This window comes from Cicer arietinum, chromosome 5, assembly GCF_000331145.2.
Source record: "Cicer arietinum cultivar CDC Frontier isolate Library 1 chromosome 5, Cicar.CDCFrontier_v2.0, whole genome shotgun sequence".
NCBI classification, from domain to species: Eukaryota; Viridiplantae; Streptophyta; class Magnoliopsida; order Fabales; family Fabaceae; genus Cicer; species Cicer arietinum.
The window spans coordinates 54,695,111-54,705,141 of record NC_021164.2 but is presented as its reverse complement, the minus strand read 5'-3'; the positions used below and the strand labels follow the sequence as shown (position 1 = coordinate 54,705,141).

Genomic DNA, 10,031 nt, shown 5'->3' with positions numbered 1-10,031 from the left:
TATATATATATATATATAGACTATGGGGGTATTACTCTATACAAAAGTTCAACTTTGTTATTGTTACTCATAATGCATATTTTCATTTTATTTTAAGCAAAAACACATTATGTCATGAGAAACATTGCTTGTTTGAGGCATTTAATTTGGTATTGCCTATGAAACTGTTGATACTTAATCGTTTGTATTTTGTATAAAAACATATAAAATATGGTACAACACAAATAAAATGAATCAAGTAATAAAGACAGTTCAAAGTTTATTATATTATATGATCCTAATGAAAATTTGTAAAATAGTGTGTCTATTTGAGTCTCACATTGGAAACTATTGAATGTAATTTACAGATACAAATGTATAAAGTAAACATGATTAGCAACATTATTACATACTTACCTGGACAAGGTCAATGGTTGATCAAGAAGTACCATGGCCTAGGTTGGTGACCTTGATTGCACTTTGAAGGGATATCAGTCTAAGGTCTCCTCAAGAAGGAGAGCCTGTGTCATAATTTGTGGTAGTAGGGGTTTGCGTTCGCGCAACTCCTTTCAATTTAGTCAAAAGTTTGATTTGATCTGGATCAAAATTATTATAATAAATGTTGATTCATTTATTTGATTTTGCTTCTCTACTCCTAAATATACTAGGGAAAACTAAAATCCAATAAAAATCTAAAAATTGAGAAATTAGATGAGCATTATTTTTAATAATAAAACCTTAAAGTAAAAGTAATAAAGAATGTGTGGGTTCTATTCAATTTATTCTTTATTATTTACAACTTTTTCAAACATTACCATAGACCAATTTCATTTACATTCAAAATCCAATTTCATTTTGTCCCCTATTACTCTAGATTTTCAAACAAATATGTCATTTGAAAATACACTTCCAGACACATATGTGATTTTTAAAAAAATGTAAGTTAAGAAAAAATACTTCCATTTTCCTTAACCCATAACCCCATCACAATTATTTTTTAAATAAAATAACATATTCATCTTAATCTCCACATTCATCATTTCGAAATTGTTTTGCATGAGAGTGAACTTTTTCTACTCTAAAACATGCTTGTCCTTCCACCTCCACCTTTGCCTCCAACAACAAATGAAACCAAACCAATCTCTCTAGACCAAATTGTCATATCAAAAACAACCCTTAGACCAACTTTGTTAAGATTCAAATACACCAAAATAATCAATAACAACAACAACAAAGTTAAGAAGGCCACTAAAACTAAGACAACCTAGATTTCAAAGGACCAATCCAACAATATGGTTTGCAACAATATTATGTCTCATATTCAGCGCAGTACTAATTTTCTTTGGAGTAACAACTTTAATAATCTTCTTAGCCATCAAACCAAGAAACCCTACATTTAACATCTTTAATGCAAACCTCAATGTTGTATACTTTGACTCGCCTCAATACTTCAATGGTGACTTCACTCTCCTTGCAAATTTCACCAATCCCAACACCAAAATTGATGTAAGTTTTGAGTCTTTGGACGTCGAGCTTTTCTTTTTAGATGTGATCATATCAGCACAATCAATTCAACCTTTCACACAACGAAGAAGGGAGAGTAGGTTGCAATCATTACACTTCATATCAAGTTTGGTTTTGTTGCCTAAGGATCTTGGTGTCAAACTTCAAAAGCAAATGCAAAGTAACAAGATTAACTATAATGCAAGAGGAACATTTGAAGTGAGATTAAACTTTGGACTTACTCATTTTTCTTACTTGTTTCATAGTAAATGTCAGATGGAGTTTACTAGTCCACCAAGTGGTGTCTTAGTAGCAAGAAAGTGCATAACAAAGAGATGAAGATGTAGGGTTAGAAATTTTTCATATGCTTGGTTACTTCTTTCAGCTCTACGTTGATTCATAGTTCATAGTAAGACATCATACACGAAATTAACATTGACACATAAGTCTAAACAAAAAAATTTAGACAACAAAATGATTGAATTTATCTATGTACACGTCGATGCGTCTCAATATTGGATACAGTCAAATATTATATATCGGATATACTTTCAATTTTAAGTGTGAGTATTACATAGTATATAATTTTTTATATATTAAATTGGATTGTATATAGAAAATGTTGGCTACAATCAATTCAATAGTGTTTCTTCGAGAATAAGTTGATAATTTCCTAACTTGCCACAATTGGATTAACTAGGATTTGAAAGATAATGTCTATTTCGGTGAAAAATATTTTAAAAGATTAATGCATATAATTAACTAGGATTTCAATATTATATGTCCACTTATTATGTCAAGACTTAATGGAGCATCTTCAAAGTAGACAGTCACACGTCATACATTTATGTGTCAAATCATAGCATTGGCGCTATATCGTTTACATTCTTATGTGGCATCTTTCATATGTCTCTACTATTCATCTCACATCTTCTATTTCTCAATTAAGCTTTTGCATCTCACATATCATATACATAAGTTAAAAACCCTTTCAAAAACTCTCATCATAAAAATAATTCTACCATCTTCTCACTCCAATCAATATATATGGCTCCTCCAATTCTAACTTTACATATCTTTGGCAACAAAATAAGTTATATTGACATTATCTTATCCCAAATGTTCCAGTAATCATTTGCAAATATGAATCCGATCTCACGATGTCATATCTGAATTCGATCTCACAAAACCATATTTGAATTTGATCTCACAAAGCCATATCTGTTCATTTTTTGGAAAATTTGTGTCATCGATACATTTATCTTCGCCTATGTAACTAACTATAAATTATCCACACAACTAGCAAAACACTTTTATAAATATTTATTTATATGTTGTTTTGTGTTCTAAGATATTTTATCGGTATCAAAAGACACAAAATTAGAAGTGGAGCATCTCACACATTTCAAAAAAATTATTATTAATAATGACATATTCAATATCATTATTAAAAGTTGAAGCACATTTTTTTATAAGCAAATTAATAGTTATATTAGTTTTATCAGACTATGGACTCGAAGCATTCTTCTTGAAACCCTTCGACATCTCTCACTTAAATTGCACCAACAAAATATAAATGAAATGTTACATCTCTAAAAAAAAAAAAACAACCCTAAATGTATTAGTGAATGATTTTTTATTTTTTTTGACAGGTTGATGTATAAAATGACTAAAAAAAGTACATTAATTTTTTTTTTGGGTACGTACATTAAGTAAAATTTTAAATAGGTATTCTAAAGTAATATACCACTATATAGTTTATTTCATAAAATCTTGCTCACGAAATTACCCTTTAAAAGCTCTAAAATATTATCATATTAGTCTTTACATAAGGTCACGACATTAAAATCTTTACAAAGATTGATTTAGTCTCAGTCACGTACCAATTATTTTTGTTCTAGAATACAGTAAAAGATAACATGATATTATCATAGGAGCATTCCCACAATAAATCATATAGTGGAACAGAACAAGAGGATAATGAATGGTGATCCAATTCCTAGTAGAGTCAAAATCGATATAGAAATAAAATTCAGACCCCTAGCATAATATTAATTGAGCAAATTGCAATGATGATCAACCAAAACATTTTGTGGAATTTGGTTTCATTTTTACTGTGAAGGAACCACCACTTGCTCATCATCATCGGTTCCAAAGTATCGATCTCCAAACTCGCCCATGCCCGGTATGACACGGAAATCTTCATTCAAACCAATCTCTATCTCAGATGTTACTATTTTAATTCTTGGAAAACTTTTGCATACCACATGAACACCTTTAGGAGCCTGAAAAGTTGAGAAGTTAATCGAAAGTGCTCCAAAAAAAAATAGGAATGAAGAAAGAAATTAACAACCACACTGCAAAGGGAAGAAAAAAGGAGACATAAGTAACTTACAGATATGAGATTAAGAAATATAATGTTGGACTCTGGTACACCTTTCTTTATAAGTAAAGAAATCGCTTGAACAGCCGAATTACCTAATATGAAAAATTTCTATGGTTAATCAAATTGATCAACGCGATTAATACAATCACAAAAACCATAGAACAAAGGGACCGTCACAAACCTGTGCCAAGGATAGGGTCCAACAGTAACACATGCCTTTCTGAGATATCATTTGGCAGCTTTTCATATATTAGCTAATCATTTGATCAAAAGATAACAAGTCAGTGTCCAAGAAATGATCAAAAGATAACAAGTCAGTGTCCAAGAAATGAAACATAGATATGTAATACCTAAGTATAGATACCGATAGACACACCTGTTGGCCGTTGTCACCTTCTCTGTGGATCAGAATTTTCCCAATCTTAATACCTTTACAGCATGCTCTTAAGGCATTCTCCATACTCTCCCCACTGAAATTAGCAGAATATTAATATAATAAAAGTAGAAAGTTATGTGGCACCAACATGAAACCAAACCATACAATTACATTCAATCACTTCCATTTTTTCAAATTATTACAAGTGTCTACGTGTCAATGCCAGTGTCGCGTCTATGACAGTGGTTCATAGGCAAAAAGTGCTTTCATAATGAACTGTTGCAGAGATATAGTTTTACATCCAACCGAGGAGAGGGGATTGAATTATTCGAGATCAATCCAGCAAAGAGCCAAAAGACACTTAGTCAATACTTGGAAGCAAGGATGAAAATATTTAATCAAATGCCTATGTGACTCCAGATTTGGGCTAGAGTAATACCTTCTGATGACAGAGACACCACACAACCTCTTACAAAAATCCACACCAGTGTATACAGAACCTGCATTTGAAGAAAATATCAACAGTTACCATGTTGAAATGTCGCACAAACTAAATAATTGAAGACAATCACATGGAGACAGATTTGTTACAATTAACGTCATGAAAATTAGATCGTGTCTCTCTCAAGTACTGTAACGTGATAAATATTTGGTACCCAATCTATCCAAAATGTTCCTTTACATCAAGTCAAAATGCAGCAGCTATTTGTAATCTCTTTTCGACATGGATTCATGTAGAATGTCATGCCAGCAGCAAAGATTATGGAAAACGATCAAGATCATAAAAAGTAGAACATGAATTTTGTACAACACATAAATCTCAAAAATCAAGTATGAAAAGGAAAAGATTACCAGTGGGAGTGATAACTTGTTTTTCTGTAAATGGAAGATGTCCCAAACCATGTTCAACAACCTGGTCAAGTGCATAATAATTAAAGAAAATGCCATACCACCACCAAATTAACAAAACAATAATGAAACATGTTTACTTACCAAACGAATCAAACGATCAGAATAAAATACAAAATCATGCTTCGTTATCTGAGCATCACGTATCAGGGTATGCATACCCCGTATCTGCATAGCAGCAATTGTCATGATGATTCAATCTTTATATAAATAAACTAAAATCAAAGCTTGTTGTTCAAGGAGGGATTATTGAGAAGGTTAATAAATTGCAAGAAAAGGGTACCTGAAAAGTTGACTGAATGACATATAAATTTGGATATATTTTACATAGGTCATGCTGACCAAGCTTTGTGCGGATATGTTGAACAATCAAATCCACTGCCACATGATTATCTCCTCCACGAGGTATAATTATATCGGCATACTTCTTTGTTGGAAGAATAAAGTCATCAAAAGCTGGCTTCACAAATTTTGAATACTGCAACAAGCGCAGCATAAGAATCAGCAGCCAAAATTCATTTAATTGAAGTAACTAACCATCAAAATTGGATAAAGAATGTGAGCTCCATCAAGATCATAATAAGCACAAAATGGATCCTCAATGATATAACTCCCCAAAAATTGAATAATCGTGCATAGGTTTCATTATTAAGGCATTTTAATAGCAGCCAATCAGTAGTACGAAATTAAATTATTTTTCTCAAATCTTGGAAAGAAGTAAAATAATCAATATGAAGAAAAAAAAAAGCAAGATAATATCAAAATGTGCTCATTTTAATGCAAAATCGTGTGGTTTTAAATTGCTACCTGATCAAGAACTGTACCAATATCCCGATCCTTCTCGCTGGTATCACGCCTAATCCTTCTTGCCAAACGAACATCAGCATCTGCACTGAACATTTTAAAATGTAAAGTGACAGCTTAATTTAGTATTTCAACAGTTACACTGAAAATCTACCGTCTTATAAAATTACTAGAAGGTACACAGGCAAAAACTCAATATGTAAAGAATCAACAAATAGATTAAAGAAATAACTAATGTGAAGATAGAGGGTCATTAGTCATAGATTCATAGTAATCCCCTCCCCTAAAAAAATAATTTTTAATAATGCAAAACAGTATAGGAATTTTTATACTTCACACTGTGGATTATGTGGAGGGGGGTACCAATTCCACGAGATATAAATTAACAAATGCTATGTGAAACATACAATATAATAATTTGAGTTATTAAAGGAAATAAAAGGACCTGTGTCAACAAATATCTTCATATTCATCAACTCCCGAACACGTGGATCATGGAAAACAAGGATGCCTTCCAAAATTATAACATCTGAAGGGTTCACCTGAAAAAATGTTCAAGCAAAATAATATGGAATGATAGTGACATGAGCTTTGTTACAAAACTCAGTATAAATATGCATTTAGATTTTAAATATTTTATACATGTGATCTGCACTAAAAATGAGAGATATTCTTTTGCAAGATATTTACAACTTCAAATTTTGAATTTCAATTTTAAGCTGTAAGCATTTTAAGAAACAAGGAGTTAAAACTGCTAAAAAAAGTAAGGTTCCAAAGATATACCCTTCTTAATGCATCACTTTTGTAACTCTTAAAATCATACTTTGGAATATCTACAGCTTCACCATGCTTCAAGTGGTCCATAACACGAAGCAATTCCTCGGTATCAAAAGCATCTGATGATAAATCATAACAGAAATACGAGAACATTCACATAGTTATTAAGAGAAGAAAATGGCGTATGTTTTCCTTATCCTGCTATAGCCTATCAATTTTGAGGATATTATCATTCACCAACACAAAGCCTTGACTAATGCATTCATAATTCATTTTCTGCAAGAATGACTAGTAAGATAACAGAATTTTTCTATTCTTTGTCTTGGTGAAAGAAAATAGAAATGAAGAGGAAATATAGAAAAACATCTAGTAAGATAACAGAATTTTTCATCCTTTACAGTATCTTAATATCAAAAGACACTCTCATAATGTCAGACTAAGAAGTCTAATTGCACTAACCAGGATGGTCAAAGTTGTAATCTTGTACCCTCGCTAGCTCTTCATCAGTCAAGTTGTTGTAAAAAGAAGCCTGTCATATGTTAAATCATTAACTTATTAAGCCCAATGTATCAATAAAAGTACAGTAAGAAAGGTTTATTCAGGATTCTTCGAGGTATGAAGCATTAACCGAATGATTGTGCCCTCAATGTTCATTTTGAGCCACAAAAAAAAAGTCTAGATGTTTTCTCGATTTGACCACAATATGTATGAAAAGAAAGAATTCAATACCTGATTAACAAGCACAACTCGCTGGTCATGAAGCTGCTGAACAATCATATCACAAACTGTTTTTTTGCCTGATGCTGCACCCCCAGCAACACCTGCAAAAATAGATAAATATATTAGAATCATCAAGATAAAAATTCGTAAAGCTTAAAATGACCACTTAACAAGAGTGTTCAATGAAATGATATTATGATGATTATAGAACTCATACCTGCATTTTAATAACACAAGTAAGACTGGTGTGATTTTTTTTCACAGCAATCATGAATTCTTTCCTGTTTATGTCACTCTTCTTTCGAAGAAACGTATTTTACATGTCAAGAAATTCTGTTATTTCAACTAAAATAGAATTCTGTTATTTTACTATGTAAGACAACTTAATGGCTCATGTGAACTACATTCAAAGAGACAGAGAACCCGGCCGATGACATTTTCTCCCGCATATAAGAACAAAACCTTGTACAAACTGGAATTTTATTACAAAGAATTAGGGAAAAATACTCTGATTACAGAACAACAATGTTAAACCTTTAGGTAGTCGGTGACTTTACGACTGACTACTTTGGCATAAGAAAACACACCTATGACGAAAGGTTGGTTGTACACGTCAGTTGCGGATGTTGTTGGTTGTTCTGTACTATGCTCAAAACCATCCATGTGAAATCCAGAAAAATGAACTTCTGAGGAGGATCCCATTAAATCAACAGCTGACTTAGTACCACCCATTATCAAATACCTGGAGAGAAAAAAAATCATGGTTAAAAATAACAGATAGAGAAATATATATATTTAATATACATTAAAGAAAAGACAATAAACATACTAATTATGGATATGGAGGGTTTATGCAAGGTTACCACAACCTAAAAGCATTGCTTGCAAACATATATGTGTTTAATTGGATCAAGTCAAAACATTTATTTATTCAACCCTTTTGGTCATCAATCAATTATTTATTATAAAAACACTAGGAATATTCTTATCCAGATCAAGACTTGCATTGACTAAAGCAGCATGATGTTTCATACATGTCAATGGAGTTTGGTTAACATTAAATAACTCAAGTTCCTCAAATTAAAAAAGAAAATTCAATCTCCAATTTCATTTTCCCTAATCTATGAAAAACAGATAAGGGTAAACAACAAATTTTATTGTCTCACAGTGTTTTTCAAAGCTCCTTGCAATGCAATTTGCAACAAAAAGAAACTAATTTTAAGCTCATCCACTTCATTTCATCAAAATGGGTTTTCCACAAGTAAATCCAAATCCAATAAAAAGAAGAACTTTTCTTAATCCAAATTCCAAAACAAAAATCACATAATGCATAGCAAAATTGTAGTAGCAAAGAGACAAATGGTGACTACAAAAGTTTACCTGATGAGCAAAAGAAATTGAGTGTGAGAGAGAAATTGAAGAAGGTGAGAGAGAGTTTTCACACAAAACACGAGACTTAGAAAGTGGAAATGTCTACAAAATATTTCATGATAAAATGTATTTGTTTGGCTTATATACACTTATTTGTATTTTGAAAAAATGTGTAAGATTGAGAATATAAAAGTAAAATAGATAAAGGTAAATCTAAATACAACTCTCGAAACAACACTATTTTCTTATTTATATTTTTCACAACTCATTTTAATTTGGAGGCAAACTCTTTAATTTCAAATTTCTTCAATTTCAAATTTCTTCAATTTCAACTTCTTCCTTCTTTTTCTTCTTTTTCTCATAATAATATCTAAAGAACGAAATTTTAATCCTTTACACACTTACTCTCTTCCCAAAATAACATGTAATACAATATAACTTTATCATCTATTATTTACTATCAATTTAAGAAGAAAAAACACTAATAAAAAATATTACTATCCTAATTAGTTTTAATTTTAACATTAGAGATCATAATTCAATAATTAGATCATTAATGTAACATTTACATAACTATTTTTACTTAAATAATTGTCCTCTATTTCAAAATAAAAATATTGTCCGAATAAAGTGGAAACACTACCCAAAAAAATAATATTAACCTTTTCATTAATTAACAGTAGCAAAAATCTCAAAACAAAAAATAAAATAAAATAAAAATACTAAAAAAACATGATGAATAAATATCTATAATTAATACATACCAAAAAAAATATCTATGACTGATGCATAGAAAGCATATAACAAATTATGTATGTATTTGGATTATTATTTGCAAATATACTTTTGAAAAAAATTCATTTTGAAAATATATTTTTTACATAAAAATGATTTTTCTCTAACGTAATTTATGTTTGAATTATATTAAAAAAATATACTTTTAAATGTGTATATATTTTCCAAAGTGTAATAGAGGATAAAATCAAAATAAATCACGGAAATGAAAAATGCAAAAGCATCGTGGATGTTACTTTTGCTTAAACGTACTTTTGAAACAAAATTAAGTTTGCCAACATAATTTGAAGGTGACCTAAATAAAAAGTCAAAATATGTTTGCCATTTAAAAATTAAGTTTAGCTGAAAAATGGAAAATCAATCATGCTCTACATTTACAATGAATAACAATCTTAAAAAGAATACAAAGTG

General features: G+C 30.5%; 1 protein-coding gene and 1 non-coding gene across 4 annotated transcripts; one reads left to right on the top strand and one right to left on the bottom strand.

Annotated features, from left to right (window-relative positions):
* The first annotated feature begins 388 nt into the window (after positions 1–388).
* On the top strand, positions 389–549 carry LOC113786838 (U1 spliceosomal RNA). Its single transcript, XR_003473152.1, has one exon. It is a non-coding gene; the product is annotated as a U1 spliceosomal RNA (small nuclear RNA).
* Positions 550–3,267: 2,718 nt separating this feature from the next.
* LOC101489842 (uridine kinase-like protein 4) lies at positions 3,268–8,990 on the bottom strand. Of its 3 annotated transcripts, none has more exons than XM_004500102.4 (15): positions 8,835–8,989; positions 8,042–8,196; positions 7,464–7,555; positions 7,194–7,263; positions 6,741–6,853; positions 6,403–6,499; positions 5,961–6,040; positions 5,437–5,631; positions 5,238–5,321; positions 5,097–5,157; positions 4,684–4,744; positions 4,245–4,338; positions 4,050–4,122; positions 3,878–3,960; positions 3,268–3,767 (listed from the first exon to the last, which is right to left on the bottom strand). In XM_004500102.4, exons 2-15 carry the CDS (start codon positions 8,184–8,186, stop codon positions 3,594–3,596), a joined length of 1,422 nt encoding a protein of 473 aa, XP_004500159.1. In that variant the 5' UTR covers positions 8,187–8,196; positions 8,835–8,989; the 3' UTR covers positions 3,268–3,593. The 3 variants fall into 3 exon arrangements, 2 of the variants coding, with proteins under 2 accessions (XP_004500159.1, XP_012571258.1); XM_012715804.3 differs by lacking the exon at positions 8,835–8,989 and adding an exon at positions 7,672–7,926 and having other exon boundaries at positions 8,042–8,182; XR_001143906.3 differs by lacking the exon at positions 3,268–3,767 and having other exon boundaries at positions 3,897–3,960; positions 4,219–4,338; positions 8,835–8,990.
* Between the last annotated feature and the right edge of the window lie 1,041 nt (positions 8,991–10,031).